This window comes from Oncorhynchus gorbuscha, linkage group LG16 (assembly GCF_021184085.1).
Source record: "Oncorhynchus gorbuscha isolate QuinsamMale2020 ecotype Even-year linkage group LG16, OgorEven_v1.0, whole genome shotgun sequence".
Lineage (NCBI taxonomy): Eukaryota > Metazoa > Chordata > Actinopteri > Salmoniformes > Salmonidae > Oncorhynchus > Oncorhynchus gorbuscha.
Window position 1 is genome coordinate 72,717,362 of NC_060188.1, and position 18,764 is coordinate 72,736,125.

Sequence of the window (18,764 nt, forward strand, 5' to 3'; positions counted from 1 at the left end):
AAAAATAAAAATAAAAGGCTGCAGCCCTTTACACTCGAAACTGTATACGGGTTGAAAATGGCAGATTTCAGCACTAATAAATTGGAACACAGTAACTGCTATACATGACATAACAGCTCTCGGGCTCTGCACTTCAAAGCGCTGTATGAATTTTGACTGACAGACATTGTGAATTTGAGCACCTCGAGCGACAAGAAAATGTCTCATCCCTCCTGCTAATTGGGCAACTTTTGCAAATGTTTTGTTGTCTGAATGGGGGAAATGCTGTAAATGAAGAGGATTCTATGTATTTTGAAAGACGAGACATTGAGGATTATAATAAATACCATCTTGACATAGTCGCGGGAAGTAGGGGTGCTGAGGGTGCTGCTGCACCGCCTTATAAATCCCCATTTTAAAAAAGTATTCATATAAAAAATGCAGTTCCAAGATGACACATGGCGTATGCTTGGCTATTCTAAACACAATGAGCCTATGTGTGTCTATTGTGAAGACAATTAGCTGCGGCACACACACCTGAAGGCACTCATAATTCCTTTCTACACGCATCAAAATTATGATCTGTCATTGGATGCCACCTTTACAACAAGTCAGTTTGTCTCATTTTTGCCCTAATAGAGCTGCCCTGGTCAACTGTAAGTGCTGTTATTCTGAAGGGTAAACATCTTACAGCAACAACAGCTCCACCACGAAGCGGTAGGCCACACAAGCTCACAGAATGAGACCTCAGAGTGCTGAAGTGCGTAGTGCGTAGAAATTGTCCTCAGTTGCAACACTCACTTCCAAACTGCCTCTAGAAGCAACATCAGCACAAGAACTGTTCATTGGGAGCTTCATGAAATGGGTTTCCATGGCTGAGCAGCCACAAGTCTCAGATCACCATGCACATTGCCAAGCTTCGGCTGGTGTGCTTCACCATCTGGCAGTCCGATGTACAAAGCTGGGTTTAGCGGATGCCAGGAGAACGGTACCTGCCCCAATGCATATTGCCAACTGTAAAGTTTGGTGGAGGAGGAATAATGGTCTGGTTTGGGCTAGGCCCCTTAGTTCCAGTGAAGGGAAAATTAATGCTACGATGACAATGACATTCTAGACGATTCTGTGTTTCCAACTTTGTGGCAATAGTTTGGGGAAGGCCCTTTCGGCATGGCAATGACCCCATGCACAAAGCGAGGCCCATACAGAAATGTTTTTTAAGATTGGGAAGAAACAACTTGACTGTCCTGCACAGAGCCCTGACCTCAACCCCATGGAGCACCTTTGGGATGAATTGGAACGCCGACTGCGAGCCAGGCCTAATCGCCCGAAACATCAGTGCCCGACCTCACTAATGCTCTTGTGGCTGAATGGGAGCAAGTCCACACAGCAATGTTCCAACATCTAGTGGAAGGCCTTCCCAGAAGAGTGGAGGCTAGTAGCAAAGTGTGGATCAACTCCATATTTATGCCAATGATTTTGGAATTAAATATTTGACAAGCAAATGTCCACATACTTTTGTAGTGTATATACCATAGTATTTACTTTAGTGGTTTTTGACTGACTGTAGTATCTACTGTATTTTTTGTGAACTGTTGTATACTGTAGTGTTTTTGGTGACATTACTGTAGTATTTACTAAAGTGTTTTTGTTTTATCTTTGACATAGAAGTGTGGGATGTTCTCCTTCAGGAAATCTACTGTAGAAATACCAAAAGAGCACATTTTCCATAACCTGTAAGGAGGTAGAACTGGGTTATGAATGGAGACTTCAGCGCTTCTGCTCTTTTCTATAACCTGTAGGCAACACAATATATGGTCTATACTTGGCATATTGGTTTCTCACTCAGGTGGGCAAAAATAGAGATGAGGGGAATGGGCAGGGTATATGGAAATGAAATACTGCAGTATTTACTATATTTAAATAAGTATAGTGTGTGGACTGTAGTGATTTTGCAGAACTTTTGTCACGCCTTGGTCATTGTATTTTGTGTTTTTGTTATATGTTTGGGTAGGCCAGGGTGTGACATGGGTTTATATGTTGTGTTTCGCATTGGGGTTTGTAATATTTGGGATCGCGGCTGATTAGGGGTGTGTCTAGTTAGGCTTGGCTGCCTGAGGCGATTCTCAATCAGAGTCAGGTGCTTGTCATTGTCTTTGATTGGGAACCGTATTTAGGTAGCCTGAGTTGCGCGTTGTATTTTGTGGGTGATTGTTCCTGTCTCTGTGTAGTGTTCACCAGATAGGCTGTAATAGGTTTCACGTTCCGTTTGTTGTTTTTGTATTTATTCAATTATTTCATGTACCGCCATTATTTTCATTAAAGTCATGAGTAACCTACACGCTGCATTTCGGTCTGACTCTCTTCATACAACAGACGAACGTCGTTACAACTTTCTGTATTATTTACTGCAGTGTTCTTTGGGGGATTTACTATAGTATTCTACGGTATACTACAAAGTTATTACACATGATCTACAGTGTAAAGTATGGTATTACATAGTATACTACAGAATTCTATAGTAAGTACCCTAGTATTCTATAGTAAACTGTAATATTTTTTTATGTTGGGATGTCCCTTGGGCTGTAGGCTGCAACGCCTGAATGGCTTCAATATCCAGCCATGTTCATTTTTAATGACCAAGAAGATAGATGTCTGATATTTTATTAGAAGGCTCTGTGTCACCTACTGGTTTATTGTACGAGACTGGCACGTTATTGAGGGAACCACTGTTGATCACCTGTGGTGTAACTGATAATGATGATTGTGAATGTATTGTACTGTAGTGGTTATGTATTAGCGTGGATATCCATTTGCCTGTGTTTTCTGTCTTTCTGTTTTCTGTGTCTGTGTAATCAGTGATGACGTGTCCTGACCCGGGGAATGTGGAGCACAGCCGGAGGATGGTGACGGGATCCCGCTTCATGGTGGGATCGACAGTGCAGTATGTGTGCAATAAGGGCTACTCCCTGTCTGGAAGCACTCTGCTCACCTGCTACAACAGAGACTCAGCCAACCCCAAGTGGAGCGAGAGGCTGCCTAAGTGTAACCGTAAGTCGGTAAACTATATCTGGTCAAATACACACACATGCACGCACGCACACACAAACACACAGTGTTTTTTATTTTATTCAAGCAGGATAGTCGTCGTCCTCTCTAACAATCAACATGGTTTTTCTAAAAGTCTACAGTATTCCTTTAGATAACTCCGAGAACTCTGTGCCAGTAAGTGTATCGTTCAACTTGTGCTGTGATTGGTTGAGTCAACTCAACTGACATTACAAAAATGAGCGGCATCAGTTAGCATAATTTGAATTAACATTATACATTACCATGGTGATCCAGCATCAGTTGATAGAACATTCCACATTACCATGGAAATGATCGCATCACAATACCAGGCAGCCATTGCGAGTCTACCCATGAGTTTACCAGTCAAATTGCCAGGGTTAGAGCTTCCAAGCCTGCTCTATTCATTATATTTCTGTGGTGATAGTGCCTTTTCATAGCTGCATCTATCAGTGTCAAACATCATTACTTTTGCATAGCGCAAAACCAGGCGAGGCACAGCTAACTGCCAAAATGAAGGAAACACCAACATAGTGTCTTAATAAGGCGTTTAGATTTATTTGATCATTTACAATACAATACAAGCAAACGTGAATAATGCATTTAAAATAATTAAGTATTACAAAAAAAGGTCCACTTAAATAAATGTCTCAAAGAATTTACAAGCATAACATAGTAGGCCTAGGCTAGACAGTAGACCTAAACTACTATCACGTTTAATGTAAGACCCAGATGCAGACTGTGTCGAAGTAACAATGTTTATTACAACAACAGGGGCAAAGGTACAGCACGGCAGGCAGGCTCAGGGTCAGGTCAGGCAGAGGTCGATAATCCAGAGTAGTGGGGCAAAGGTACAGGATGGCAGGCAGGGTCAGGACAGGTAGAAGAATCAAAGCTGGGAAAAACTACAAAACAGGAACTTAAACAAAACAGTAGCAAGGGGAAAACCACTGATAAGGTCTACGAACAAAAACAAACTGGCAACAGACAAACGGAGAACACAGATATAAATACACAGGGGATAATGGGGAAGATGGGCGACACCTGGAGGGGGGTGGAGACAAGCACAAACACAGGTGAAACAGATCAGGGCGTGACACCTACTAGGCATACTTAGGATACAGATATAATAATAATAAATCCATGTTTGAACTTGTAAAGTGCTTTTCAAAAAAGCTCAAAGTGCATAAAAAGAAAAACAACAAGCATAACATTTAAATGATGGAGATTGAAAGTCTCTGTTGGCGTTGGGCCACCTCTAGCCTCGGGACCTGCATCAATGTGCCTTTGGTATAGATTCTACAAGTGTCTGGAACTCTATTGGAGGAATGTGACACCATTCTTCCGTGGGAAATTCCATGATTGGTGTTTTTTGTTGGCAGTGGTGGAAAACGCTGTCTCAGGCGCCACTCCAGAATCTCCCATAAGTGTTCAACTGGGTTGAGCTTTGGTGACACACACACACACACACACACCATTTATAAATGGTGATTATTAATGGTCTAATAATAATAATAATAACCCATTTATAAATGGTGATTATTAATGGTCTAATAATAATAATAATAACCCATTTATAAATGGTGATTATTAATGGTCTAATAATAATAATAATAACCCATTTATAAATGGTGATTATTAATGGTCTAATAATAATAATAATAACCCATTTATAAATGGTGATTAATGGTCTAATAATAATAATAATAACCCATTTATAAATGGTGGTTATTAATGGTCTAATAATAATAATAATAACCCATTTATAACTGGTGGTTATTAATGGTCTAATAATAATAATAATAACCCATTTATAAATGGTGATTATTAATGGTCTAATAATAATAATAACCCATTTATAAATGGCAAACAAGACAGTAACAAATAAATCATAAGGAATATGGGTTTGAAAATGTTTGTCCAATATCTAGGAGATATAAGAAAGCTCAGGAAATATATATATATTATTTACACATATTTAACCCCTTAAATTTGTTTTCACAAAAGTACCTCCATATACATTGATTTGTATGGGTTACCTTCAGTCCTGTGACACGTGTGGTGGATCGTAGAGCAAAACGGGGAACATCATCGTGTTCATGAGTCTCATCTTTCCATAGAGTGGGCATATTAGTTAGTAGGCAAAACAGATGTTTTTGTGAGAAGACCGATGTTCAGGATGTCTCCTGGTGTGACAAACACTGCTCTAGCTCTGCCACTTTCCACTGCAAATGTGGAAGGGAGGATTGAGAAGCAGCCCAGGCAACAAAAAAACAGATCTCTAGTTTAAACTGACAGATTTCTATGGGGATTTTTGTATTATGTTAATTAGATTGACATGTGTGTGCGTCAATATACTCTTAGGGATTAATTAACTCAGAAACCACACCTGTGTGGAAGTGTTTCCTTTAATTTGGCAGACCTGTAGCTGCCTTGTGTAAGTAAGTGGTGGAAGACTGTACTGATGTTAGAAATTATACATGTAATAAGGGTACTCTGCTGTCTAAGAAGTATAGAGACCACCATAGTGACAGCCATGGTGTGTGTCTGTGTGTGTCCTGGCAGCTGAGAAGTATGAGCCCTGCAGGAACCCTGGTGCCCCCTCCACCAGTGTGCAGAGCTTAGAGAAAGCCTTCTACCAGGCAGGGGAGACACTGAGCTTCTCCTGCCGTACCGGATATGAGCTGCAGGGGGAGCCCACCATCCGCTGTGTCCCTGGACACCCGTCACAGTGGAGCGGCACACCACCCGCCTGTAGAGGTACACATGTATCAACTTCTAATAACTTATGATACCCAGTTCCATGATGTGTAAAAATTATCAGGGTACCCAATTCGCTTTTCTTTTTTTCCAGCATCCTCTTTGCAGTATTTGAATGAGCGAAAGTTGGATGGTAAGTACAGTATGTATACCAGCTAGTTGTAACCACAGTGTGAAGTATTGTGATGCCATAGAGGAAATATACACTACATTACCAAAAGTATGTGGACACCTGCTCATCAAACATTTCATTCCAAAATCATTGGCATTCATATGGAGTTGCCCCCCCTTGCTGCTATAACGGCCTCCACTCTTTTCACTAGAGGTTGGATCATTGCTGCGGGGACTTGCTTCCATTCAGCCACAAGAGCATTAGTGAGGTCGGGCACCGATGTTAGGCGATTAGGCCTGGCTCGCAGTCTGCATTCCAATTCATCCCTAAGGTGTTCGATGGGGTTAAGGTCAGGGCTCTGTGTTTCTCATCAGTCCAGAGAACACATTTCCACTGCTCCAGAGTCCAATGGTGGCAAACTTTACACCACTCCAGCCGATGTCGATCTTGTGTGCGGCTGCTCAGCCATGGAAGCCCATTTTATGATGCTCCCAATGAACAGTTCTTGTGCTGACGTTGCTTCTAGAGGCAGTTTGGAACTCGGTAGTGAGTGTTGCAACCGAGCAAATGCGATTTTTATATGCTACGTACATCAGCACTCAGCCGTTCTGTTTTGTGAGCTTGTGTGGCCTACCACTTTGCGGCTGAGCCGTTGTTGCTCTTAGACATTTCCACTTCACGAGAACAGCACTTGCAGTTGACCAGGGCAGCTCTAGCAGGCCAGAAATTTGATGAACTGACTTGTTGGAATGGTGGCATCCTATGACGGTGCCATGTTGAAAGTCGCTGAACTCCTCAGTAAGGTCATTCTACTGCTGTGCTCGATTTTATATGCCTGTCAGCAACGGGAGTGGCTGAAATAGCCGTATCCACATACTTTTGTGTATATATAGTATACTTATGCTGTACTTGTTTCAGGTCATTTCTAGTTATGCATGTTACATGTTTATTTTCAGTAGCTAATCCTGAGTACGGTATGGAGGGAACCAACATTGCCATCGCCGTTCTGATTCCTGCTGCGGTTGTATTGGTAGTCATTCTGGGGATTTACCTCTACTTTGCAAAGTGAGTATGAGAATAAGAGATTGGAAAATAACTACATAACTAATTCAGTTATATGCTTCAGAGCAGTTGAGACTCTGTTCAAGTGTGCTTGTTTGTCTCTGTCCCTCTTAGACTTCAGGGGAAGACCATCAGAATGCCAACATCATCCATGCCGCCATATGACAACATGACAGAGGAGTCAGCCTTCAACAACCCAATCTATGATAAAGGAGTAAGTACGGATGTCATGCACATGAATCTCCGAGACGTGGACTCCAAGAATACCATTGTCCAGTCCTGATCCATCTCATTGCAATCTGTCTGACTGTCATCTCATATCTTACCAGCAGAGGGCACCATCTAACACATCAGCAACCAGAGCTCTGAACTGAGCCTCTAAATTTGTGGTCTTGTGATGAATGCAGACAAGCACTATTGCCAAACAATTCTGGCTCTCGAGGTCTATTACTTAGCTTTAAAGTTTGGAAGCTCTACAGTCTACTTAGCTTTAAATCTTTCAAGCACTACAGTCTACTTAGATGTAAAGCTAAATGTGTTTTTGTATGAGTATCACATTATTTTCAGTGGATAAATAGGACCGCACAAGCACTCCATCAGGGGATAGGGGACATGTAGTGCACAGATGTGTTTACATTCGAAATTTGAGCATGACAACTACGTTCCTGGAGAGATGATGAATGTATAAAGGAGGTGAAAGATATATTTTTGTAATACTTAATATCAGTGTCAGCATCAAAGACACTTTAAAGCTCATCCATCATTGTCATTATCATGTCATTCACTTGTGATTGAGTCGTGCAGTCATTGAGTCTCATCCATTAATTACACTGAACAAAAATATAAACGCAACATGCAACAATTTCAAAGACTTTACTTCGTTACAGTTCATATAAGGAAATCAGTCAATTTAAATACATTCATTAAGCCCTAATCTATGGATTTCACATGACTGGGAATACAGATATGCATATGTTGGTCACAGACACCTTTTTAAAATAAAGTAGACTCGTGGATCAGAAAACCAGTCAGTATCTGCTTTGACCACCATTTGCCTCATGCAGCGCGACACATCTCATTCTCATAGAGCTGATCAGGCTGTTAATTATGGCCTGTGGAATGTTGTCCCACCCCTTTTCAATGGCTGTGCGAAGCTGCTGGATATTGGCGGGAACTGAAACATGCTGTTGTACATGTTGATCCAGAGCATCCCAAACATGCTAAATTGGTGACATGTCTGTTATGCAGGCCATTGAAGAACAGGGAGATTTTCAGCTTCCAGGAATTGTGTACAGATCCTTGCGACATGGAGCCGTGCATTATCATGCTGAAACATGAGGTGATGGCGGTGAATGAATGGCACAACAATGGGCCTCAGGATCTAGTCACAGTATTTCTGTGCATTCAAATTGACATCAATAAAATGCAATTGTGCTCTTTGTCTGTAACTTACTTATTCCTGCCCGTACCATAACCACACTGCCACCATGGGGCAATCTGTTCACAAAGTTGACATCAGAAAACCACTCGCACACTTAACGCCATCTGTCCGGTACAGTTGAAACCGGGATTCGCCAGTTCACATTTTAGAGAAATCTGCTTTTTGTGCATATGGAACATTTCAGGGATAATTATTTCAGCTCATGAAACCAACACTTTACATGTTGCATTTATATTTTTGTTCAGTTTAGTTTGAAATGCTTTTGAAATGTATACACATATGGACCCTTTTGTGAATTATGGTTATTAAATCACATGGACTATAACAAAAAATATGTGCAATAGACAGTATTTAAATGTACACTTAGTATTTACATTAGTTTTATGTGTTGCACTTTAGAGCACTTAGATTTGACATTGAGTCTCAATTATTGTATTTGGTTTACACATTCCTTTGTCCATGAGTCCTTCATATCTGCATCATTTAGTGTACAAATATGTGTTTTATTTCATGTGAGTGTTGGATTTGTTGTGAAATGTCAAAGGCACAATGTACGATAAACATGATTCCACCATGTACAGTACCAATCAAAAGCATGGACACACTTACTCATTCAGTTGTTCTTTATTTTTTTACTATTTTCTACATTGTAGAATAATAGTGAAGAGATAAACTATGAAATAACACATATAGAATCATATAGTAACCAAAAAAAGTATTAAACAAATCAAGATATATTGTATTTGAAATTCTTCAAAGTAGCCACCCTTTACAATGATGAAAGACTTGCACACTTGGCATTCTCTCCACCAGCTTCACCTGGAATGCTTTTCCAACAGTCTTGAAGGAGTTCCCACATATGCTGCGCACTTGTCGGGTGCATTTCCTTCACTCTGCGGTCAAACTCATCCCAATTGGGTTGAGGTCAAGTGATTGAGTCCAGGTCATCTGATGCAGCACTCCATCACTCTGCTTCTTGGTGAAATAGCCCTTACACAACCTGGAGGTGTGTTTGGTCATTGTCCGGAGGTGTGTTGGGTCATGATAGTCCCACTAAGCGCAAACCAGATGGGAATACGTACCACTGCAGAATGCTGTGGTAGCCATGCTGGTTAAGTGCTGAGGATAACACAGTGCCACCGATGCGGCCCGCTACCAAGGACTGTGGGCTCTCCTTCTCTGTGGCCGACTTGAGTAAGACATTTAAGCATATTAATCCTCGCAAGGTTGCCGGCCCAGACGGCATCCCTAGCCGCGTCCTCAGAGCATGCGCAGACCAACTGGCTGGTGTGTTTACGGACATATTCAATCTCTCCCTATCCCAGTCTGCTGTCCCCACACACTTCAAGATGGCCAACATTGTTCCTGTACAAGAAAGCAAAGGTAACTGAACTATTTAAAAAATGTATTTCACCTTTATTTAACCAGGTAGGCTAGTTGAGAACAAGTTATCATTTACAACTGCGACCTGGCCAAGATAAAGCAAAGTGACACAGTTACACATGGAATAAACAAGCATACAGTCAACACAATCGGTAAAAAATAAAATCTATATACAGTGTGTGCAAATGGCATGAGGAGGTAAGGCAATAAATAGGCCATAGTAGCGAAGTAATTACAATTTTGCAAATTAACACTGGAGTGAGATGTGCAGAGGATGTGCAAGTAAAAATACTGGTGTGCAAAAGAGCAGAAAAGTAAATAAAAACAATATGGGGATGAGGTAGGTAGATTGTATGGGCTATTTACAGATGGGCTATGTACAGCTGCAGCGATCGGTTAGCTGATGTTTTAAGTTAGTGAGGGAAATATAGGTCTCCAACTAAATGACTATTGCCCCGTAGCACTCACTTTTGTCATCATGAAGTGCTTTGAGAGGCTATTCAAGGATCATATCACCATTACTTTACTAGCCAACCTAGACCCACTTCAATTTGCTTCCCGCCCCAATAGATCCACAGACTGATGCAATCGCCATTGCACTGCCCTATCCCATCTGGACAATAATACCTATGTAAGAATGCTGTTCATTGACTACAGCCTTGCCTTCAACACCATAGTACCATTCAAGCTCATCATCAAGCTCGAGGCCCTGGGTCTGAACCCCGCCCTGTGCAACTGGGTCCTGGAGTTCCTGACGGGCCTCCCCCAGGTGGTGAAGGTAGGAAACACCTCCACTTCGCTGAACCTCAACAGTGGAGCCCCACAAGGATACGTGCTCAGCCCCCTCCTGTACTCCCTGTTCACCCCTGACTGTGTGGCCATGCACACCTCCAACTCAATCATTAAGTGTGCTAATGTCCATTGCTAATGTTCATTGTGTCTAATGTCAATTGCTTGTGTTTCCTGGCCCAAGCAAGTCTCTTCTTCTTTTTGTGGTCCTTTAGTAGCGGTTTCTTTACAGCAATTCAACCATGAAGTCCTGATTCACGCAGTATCTTCTGAACAGTTGATGTTGAGAAGAGACGGCAGAGGTAACTCTGTGTCTTCCTTTCCTGTGGCGGTCCTCAAGAGAACCAGTTTCACCATAGTGCTTGATTGTTTTTGCGACTGAATTTTAAGAAACTTTCAAAGTTCTATTGAATGACCTTCATGTCTTAAAGTAAAGTAATGATGGACTGTCATTTCTCTTTGTCACGACTTCCGCCGAGGTTGGCTCTCCTGCCCGTTCAGGCTGTGCTCGGCGGTCGTCGTCACCGTCCTATTAGCCACTACCGATCCCTTTTCGGTTATCTGTTGGTTTTGTCTGATTGTTTTCACCTGTGTGTTAAGTTAATTAGTATCTGTATATAATGTAGGTTGTCCCGCCCTTGTTTTGTGCGGGATTGTTTGTTTTTGTCATTTCGTTTCGGCTCTCGGTGTTTTTGTGTTTTATTTCTCCGGTTTGTCTGTATTTTCCTGTTTTGGATATTTTTCACCCTGTTTGTATTTTGGGTTGTCCGTGTTTATTTTTGTTCACCGGAGAATAAACCTCTATTCACTATTTGCTCTCTGCGCCTGATTCCACCCACCTTGACTAGTCGTGACACTCTTTGCTTATTTGAGCTGTTCTTGCAATAATATGAACTTTGTCTTTTACCAAACAGGGCTTTCTTCTGTATACCACCCCTACCTTGTAACAACACAACTGACTGGCTCAAACGCATTAATTACATTTTAACAAGGAACACCTGTTAATTGAAATGCATTCTCATGAAGCTGGTTAGGAGAATGCCAAGAGTGTGCAAAGCTGTCATTATGGCAAAGGGTGGCTACTTTAAAGAATCCCAAATATCAAATATATTTTGGATTTGTTTAACACTTTTTTGGTTACTATATGATTCCATATGTGTTATTTCGTAGTTTTTATGTCGTCACGATTATTCTATAATGTAGAAAATAGTCAAAATAAAGAAAAACCCTTGAATGAGTAGGTGTGTCCACACTTTAAACTGGTACCGTATATGAATGTGTTGTGTTAAACTATTCATCAACTCTGTTACAAATGTAACAGTGATGCATATCATGCTCTAAAAAGCCATCTCACTTGATTCAAAATATTGTGTTGCGGGAATCTCCTACTAGTTAAGCAGGTATTCAGAGACGTGAGCAGATGTGCTTCTCTAATTCGTTAATTCGTTACATAATCTGGTCTCCGTTTTGACTGGGCCATACTCTCCTCATCCTCCTCGTTTTCCACCTCTTCCTCCCATCAGCCGGCTTGTGTTCTGTGATTATTAATTGTCTGTCTGTCTGTCCCTCCTTGGCTGCCTGCAAAAGAACAATGAGGTGAGGCCTTCTTCTGATGCCGACTGTCCATCTTAACGAGCACACCTCATATCCACCTCACCCACTGTGTCACCTGTCACTGTACCAAACTGGTGTCAACTTCAGTCAACACATTTTGGGGTTAATGGGTTCCTCACCACTGAGCTCCCTGACCCTCACTAACTTCATCACTCTCTCTTTTTCTCTTTCCCTCAAGTAGTTACTATTAACTTAAATTTGGGAAAGAAAATACCTTTGCATAACATCTCACTGTTGATAATGAAAGTAAAGTATGGGGTGGCAGTGGCTGAGGAACTGAAGTATTATGACCCAGAGTAAGAACTTTTGGCCAGTAAGAACCTTTGATGAGTGTGTTTGTCTGGTCTTTACAGGAAAAAAGAGATTATGAGGTAACCATTTAGAGACCTTACAGCGAGAGGAATTCAACCGTTGCTTTTTGTGACCTCTCAGCTTTTCTGCGATGACTTCAACTCCTATTCCTCACTCTTCTTTCGCTTCATTCCCTCCTTTTTGTGGGCTTTTGTAAATATCCGTCTTTCCAGAGGACTTCTACCAGAGCTGCAACGGTGGTGGTTCAACATGGTGTTATTTTTGTAGAGCTTCAACACAGATGGCCTTTCTTTAGAGTTTCTACATTGTTTATTTCATAAGCCCAGGACTGGTTACATTATGGGGGATAGGGATACATTAAGTTTAATTGGTTTTTAAGTTTTACATGAGAAATCTGAAGAATGAATGTACCGATAATGAGTTGGCAAAGATTTTGAAATATACACTATACATGAAAAATACATTATGACCCACAGTTGACTGAACATTGTCCAAATTTCACATTTACCTTAAGTGAATATTTTAATTTTCAATTTTGCTACTATAATTCCACCAACCATGTCTACAGCTATATGTTTTGTTTTTTAAATCACTTTGTAAATAAACTGCCTGTCTAATATGAGGGTGTCTGAGACTTGACGAACCAAATTAGTGTTTTGTTCAAGTTTGACTCACAGTTTTGTTGAGAGACATGTCCTGTGCTAAAACAACTATAAAATACATCAGAGAAATGTATAGACCACAGTGTTAATCTCCCCTTCATGGCAGATATAGAGTAGGTAAATACTACTTGGCTAAACTAATGTTAAATCCCAACAGCTTTTTCTTGAGAGTATGCACCAATTTAATGAAAAGGAGGCCATCTAAAATCCCATCTTCTACAAAGTGCTGTTCTGTAAAGTACACAAACGTCATGTACATAAGAATGCTCACGGGCCACTGTCTACCACCCCTTGTCTGTGCTCTCCTTTGTTTCTGTCTCTCCACACAATAAATTGACTGCTTAAAGTATTGAACTGCATCCCCAACATTTGTTGACGTCAAAGAACATGTCAGATATTCAAACTATGTGTACTTTTCTTCTCTTTGTAAAATAAACAATCCATCCAGTCCAATCTGAGTTTGCAAGTCACAACAGGTTTTATTTTTACTGTTTATCTTAATTGTTGTCTCTATAAATGTTAAATTGACTCCCTTTGGTATCATTGTGTGTCTTTGGTCATAAACTTTGAATATATAGTGCAAACTGATGATTGCCCAGCAATAGTACATTCAGAGTAAGTTGTAAGGTGGGTGTATATTTTATTACTCAAAATCTGAATAAAAAGAACTGCATTAACTGTGAAAAATTCCCCCGAGAGTTAGACTCTGTGTAAAAAGGATTGCAAGAAATTGACCACCTTTATCTGACAGAACTGTCATATCCTGCTGAAATGCACATTGATTATCCCAAAAAAATGTGAAATGCACCTTAAAATGAGTCAATCACATGAAAAAATATTACAGTTTACTATTGAATACTACATTACTTACTAAAGAATTCTGTAGTAAACTGTAGAATTATATACTACACACTGTAGTATCCCTCTAACACGTGTAGTACTTACTATAGAATATTGTAGTATACTGTAGAATATCGTAAATACTACAGCATTATTCTAAAAAAAACACTAGGAAATACTACAGTAATGTCCACAAACACTACAGTCCACAAAATTACCACACTTATTTAAATATAGTAAATACTACAGTATTCAATTTCCATAATACCTGCCCATTCCCCTCTCCATATCCCAATTTGTGCCACTGATAAGTGAAAAATGTACTTAACAAGTATAGACCATATATTGTGTTCCCTACAGATTATAGAAAAGCGCAGAGGATCTGAACTATCTGTTAAGACCCCAGTTCTACCTACCTACCTACAGGTTGTGGAAAATGTGCTATTTTAATATTTATCCAGCAGATAAATACACTATAATAAATACTACACTATAATAAATACTACAGTATACTGTAAATACTACAGTATATTACAGTAAATACTAGTGTTCACTATAGTTTTTTTGCTGATTTGAGTCCGCAAAAACACTACAGTGAATACTATAGTATTTACACCATAGTATACTATAGCATTTTTTTCATGCGTTTTCTTTGGGTGCGGAAAAGAGAAGATTAAATTAAATGCAACATGAAATAAAGTTGGCAAGATATCTATTTACCTATGTGCTTGTCTTTCATTTCTTGTGAATTATCTGTGATTGACACCATGAACTGAACTACAAAATCTATTTCATAACAAAGTTATCTACAGTTTTTTACTCTGACACAGACATTTTTAAACAGGAATAAATAAAGCAGATTATTGTGGGTTATTGTGGGTGCCACAAATTTGCCTTTGAGGGTGTTTCATTTTTAAATGTTATCATAGTTTCCAGTTTTTACAATTATATGTATGCACTCAAACACATTCCATTCTAGACATTACAATGAGCCCATTATCCTATAGCTCCTCCCACCAGTCCCCACTGATTGATGAATACCAATTGTTTGCAGCCTTGGTGCTCATGCACAGCCTGGGCTATTTGCGTTTCAAAACTCCCGTAATTAACCATATATGGTCAAAATCGTACCTTTAAATCTGCAGTATATAACTTTTTGGTTAACCCTACCAAATTCTCTTAGAAATGTGTTATATATCTGTCATTCTCATTGAAAGCAAATCTAAGAAGCGGTACACCAGCTTCAAACAGCTGAAAATATATATTTTTTGGGGGGGAGGGTTATGGAAAATATCTTTCCCAGCGTTTTACAATGATTCTCTACACCCCTCAAACTCAACTCTGAACCCCAACGCCAGTTCCACTGCATTTTTTCATTGATCGCCTCTAATTAGGGATTTAGACCTGGGACACAAGGTGTGTGCAATTAATTATCAGGTAGAACAGAAAACCAGCAGGCCCCTCATAGGGTAAGAGTTGATTACCCCTGCTCTACACTATACTTGCTAGTTTTGTCACGTAAACTTCTTCTTCTTCGGTGGGATTTATCGGCAGTTGGCATCCAACGTTATGGTGCATTACCGCCACCTACTCTACTGGAGTGTGGGCCAGAGAAATCCTACCTGCCAGCCCCTTTGCTCTTAAAAAAAGATAACAAAATATTTGAGACTATATCTAATGACGTTCTACTCAATATACTCTTAATTTCCTGTATCCCCTTCTCCCTCATACTAGATCTCAGCCTCTCTCTTTCCCGATGATACTGCCCACACCGTAGCAGTACATGCTCCACGGTCTCTGTTTCCTGGCAATAATCACACTTTCCTGTTGGATGCTTTCCTATCACATTTAAGGACTTATTCAACCGGCTGTGTCCCACCCTTAATCTTCTAAAAATAGCATTCTCTCTTCTGTCCCTTCCTGTCGTCCTCCCCTCCCTGACTTTCCTCTGTACTGGAAATAAACGCCGCCCTTTGTATCTCTATTCCACTGCTCCTGACATCTCTGCTCCATCACTGTCCATATCAGGCTTTTTGCCTTTGCCTTGCTCATTGAAACTACAACATCAACATCCCCACTTCTAAGTGCTTGTTTAGCCAGTACATCAACTGCCGCGTTCCCCTCCACCCCACATGGGCTGGGACCCAAGTAAATCTTATCTGTATACCCATCTGTCTAATCCTGCCATGGATTTGTAGCACCTCATAAAGCAGGTCTTGTCTGCTATGTGACCTAAAGGACTGAAGACTCATTAACACTGCACATGCATCAGAGAAAATAACTACTCTGGCTGGCTTGACTTCCTCCACCCACTGCAAGGCCAACAGTATGGCCATCAGCTCCACCATATATACAGCCAGATTATCTGTAATAAGTTTCCTGATTTACACCCCACATTTCTGCACTACAAATGCTGAACCAGTACATCTTGTGTAAATGGCCACAAAATCCTGATACACAGTATCCAGACGTCTCTTAAATAAATCAGATGGATCATCACACTACCCATTTTTCTTTTGTATCTCCAACACATCTAGATCAACTACTGGAGGCGGGAGTAGCCATGATGGATTTACAGGAATAGATACCGTTGGACTAAACTCCCTTCCATACAGTCCCATCTCCTTTGTCTGGGTATTACTCACTCACCCAAAGCTTGTGTTCTGTCTTCTCTCATGTTCCCAGCATTCCTGTAAAATCCCTTTTGCAGGATGAGACACCCCATGTCCCTGTAGGTTGACCCAATAATTAATTGCCAGCTGCTGTCTTCGAATCTGCAATGGCATATCCCCTATCTCCACCTGTAGTGCAGCCGCTGCAGACGTCCAAAACGCCCCACTACATATTCTAGGTCCTTGTCCCTGTATGACATCAAGCCTTTCCAATGATGTCCGGACTGCCGAACCATACAGTATACTGCCATAGTCTATTACAGATCGGATCAATGCAACATACATGGTCCTCAATGAGGAATGCCCAGCCCCCCACTCCTTCCCCGTCAGATAGCGCATCACATTTAGCACCTTTTTACACTTTCCCACCACTCTCTCAACGTGTTCTGCCCAGGTCAGTCTAATGTCAAAGTATATCCCAAGGAACCTGAAGGCCCCCACCCTCTCCAAGTTTCTCCTATTTAACCTCAAGCTTACCTCATCTCCCACGTTTCTCCTGGTAAAGAACACTGTCTGAGTTTTCTCTATAGAGAACCTGAATCCCCACATTAATGCCCACCGCTCTACCTCATCAATTGCTTCCTGTATATTCCTGATTATGTAGGCACATTTCTTCCCCTCTTCCATAAGGCCCCATCATCTGCAAAAACAACCTCCCAATATCCGTCTGTACCTGAGAGTAAACGTCATGGATCATGATACAGAACAACAGAGGACTAATCACACTCCCCTGTGGTGTACCATTATCCACCAGGTAGCTGCCAGATAGGGACTTTCCCACCCTCATCTGGATAGACCTTCCATTCACATAAACTGAAATGAGGCAAACTATTAGAATATTTGCAACCAGGAAATGGCAGAGCGATATCTGTATAGGGAATATACCACCCTGTACCATGAAATACAAAGGCGCAACCAAAAACAGCTAAGAAAAATAAACTTTTCCGAGGATGAAATAGAGATGCTAGTGTCAGGTTGGTTGAGTACAAACAAAAGGTTTTATTTGGCTCACTCAGTTGTGGTTTGACCAATAAAATAAAGACATAGCTACAAAGAAAAGACCATTATGACAATTGAAGTTGCTTTAGCAATGAAAAATATACTTCATATGAGTAGGCAACACATACCAATAAGCCATTCATCTTCAATAGCTCCCTGCTGGTGTAACCAATGAGAACTGGCTAGCTAGTTTGTGGTGTGATGGGTAACAATGCTTCGAGGGTGGCTGTTGTCTATGTTTGCAGAGGGTCCCTGGTTCGAGCCCAGGTAGGGGTGAGGAGAGGGACGGAAGCAATACTGTTACACTGGCTTATAGGCCAACAATGCTGAATGAGTCATGCCACCACATTCAGTAGGGTCTTTTGCGCATCACATAACTTATCACCTGCACAGCCTTTTCTGTTCACATAGTTTAACTAGTTTTGGGATAGTGCTTTTATAGCGATGTAGTTTTCGTCTATTGCTCCATTTGTATTTATAACAAACAAACCCCTCTTGACTTCAACCTGTTGTGCGATGGTGTATGGAAATGGCTCATCAAGGGCTGTGAGATGCTGATCGACAAGCTGCCTCTGAAAATTGCCCTTTGCCAAAAACCGAAGCACTTGGATGTGCACAGAAATTGCATTATTGGCACGTGTTTGGCTTTCTAAAGTAAGTCTTAAATTCTTTCAAAAATCATAGAAGATTGGTTTTGGGAAACGTTATCTGATGAGCCAATCTATACATTCTGCTCAAAGGACCCATCTGTCTCTAAAAACGTGCTCTCTGCTAAATGCAGCCTGTGTCAAATCTTCCAACAGAGCAAGATCAGCCATCTCATTGATTTCCCATTATCTCAGTCTTTTATAGTATTTCAACAATGGTTTCACTTTCACACGTGCCTCTAATTTAACAAATTACTGTACTTTGTTTGGATTATTACCATAACAAACGCATCTATGTGATCACATTTTAGCCTGTCAAGATATGTTGCATGAATTCACAATGAAATTGAACAATGACTTAATTATTACTCTAACAATTTCAACACATACTTTCCCCATGGACTAGGCCAGTGGTTCCCAACCTTT

The 18,764-nt window shown here is 40.7% G+C and overlaps 1 protein-coding gene across 6 annotated transcripts in view; it reads left to right on the forward strand.

The window, feature by feature from the left end:
• The window catches only part of LOC124000088 (seizure protein 6 homolog), a 252,039-nt gene extending 238,170 nt beyond the window's left edge, over positions 1–13,869 (forward strand). Inside the window, exons 12-18 of one of the 6 annotated variants that reach the window (XM_046306217.1) lie at positions 2,836–3,027; positions 5,611–5,805; positions 5,900–5,938; positions 6,874–6,982; positions 7,094–7,193; positions 12,180–12,188; positions 12,560–13,869. In XM_046306217.1, coding sequence (XP_046162173.1) covers positions 2,836–3,027; positions 5,611–5,805; positions 5,900–5,938; positions 6,874–6,982; positions 7,094–7,193; positions 12,180–12,188; positions 12,560–12,589 — 674 coding nt within the window. In that variant the 3' untranslated portion in view covers positions 12,590–13,869. Of the gene's footprint in view, positions 1–2,835; positions 3,028–5,610; positions 5,806–5,899; positions 5,939–6,873; positions 6,983–7,093; positions 7,922–12,179 lie in introns of those variants that run through there. The other 5 variants (XM_046306214.1, XM_046306218.1, XM_046306216.1 and 2 more) reach the window with 5 other exon arrangements.
• The last annotated feature ends 4,895 nt before the right edge of the window (positions 13,870–18,764 follow it).